General features: G+C 45.1%; 1 protein-coding gene across 1 annotated transcript; it reads right to left on the reverse strand.

Annotated features, from left to right (window-relative positions):
* Positions 1-107: 107 nt before the first annotated feature.
* On the reverse strand, positions 108-738 carry LOC111649491 (ras-related protein Rab-40B-like; the record flags this gene model as incomplete). Its single annotated transcript, XM_023399241.2, has 2 exons — positions 108-576; positions 661-738. Coding segments are annotated over 2 exons (468 nt in total), but the record flags the coding sequence as incomplete, so codon positions are not given.
* Between the last annotated feature and the right edge of the window lie 113 nt (positions 739-851).

The raw sequence follows: 851 nt of genomic DNA on the forward strand, positions 1-851 counted from the left end.
TCTTGTATGAAAGGTACTATACAAATAAAAACTACAAATAAAGTTAATCATTATTATTATTATTATTATTATTTTTAGTATTATCACTACTAAAGTAACAGCAGTTCAGTAGTGGTGACATAGCTGAGAGAAGTGTCCATGGTCGTGGGTGTGTTTTCAAGTTCAAACAGTGTGTTAAGTTGGTCCTTAAGTAACAACAAACCTCCCACTATAACCCACACACCGTAACACGTATGTACACACAGTAACACGTATGTACACACCGTAACACGTATGTACACACAGTAACACGTATGTACACACAGTAACACGTATGTACACACAGTAACACGTATGCAGAGACAGCAGCTGACCTTTGTTGGGCCTCCACAGTCGCTCCATGCCGTGTCTCATCAGGACGATTCGGGCGAGCTCGGTGAACGACTCTGTGATGTTGAAGTTACACAGCGGACTGACCTCGAAGAAGGTGACGCCCAGCTTCTCCGCGTACACCTGCGCCTGCTCCGTGGTCACCTGACGCTTGTAGGCCAGGTGGAGACGGTTCCCCACCAGGATCTTGGGCACCCCCGGGGCATGCTGGGTAAACAGGAAACAGGAAAAGTCACTAATGTGTGTTTTTCTCCTGACTGATTCAGAAAGGTGACCTCTGACCTCACTGACCTCATCTATCTCTTTGATCCACCTGTCAATTCCATCAAAGGACCAGCGGTTGGCGATGTCGTACACCAGAATAACTCCCTGAGGAGCAGAGGAGGAGGAGGAGGAGGGAGAGCAGACAAAAAAGGAGAAGAAATTACAGTTTACTATAATTTTTGAACAATGAAGTCACTTTGAAACAAAACAATGTCATC

The sequence above is a fragment of the Seriola lalandi genome, unplaced genomic scaffold (assembly GCF_002814215.2).
Source record: "Seriola lalandi dorsalis isolate HSWRI2012SDOR001 ecotype SW California unplaced genomic scaffold, Sedor1 jcf7180001964624, whole genome shotgun sequence".
NCBI lineage: Eukaryota > Metazoa > Chordata > Actinopteri > Carangiformes > Carangidae > Seriola > Seriola lalandi.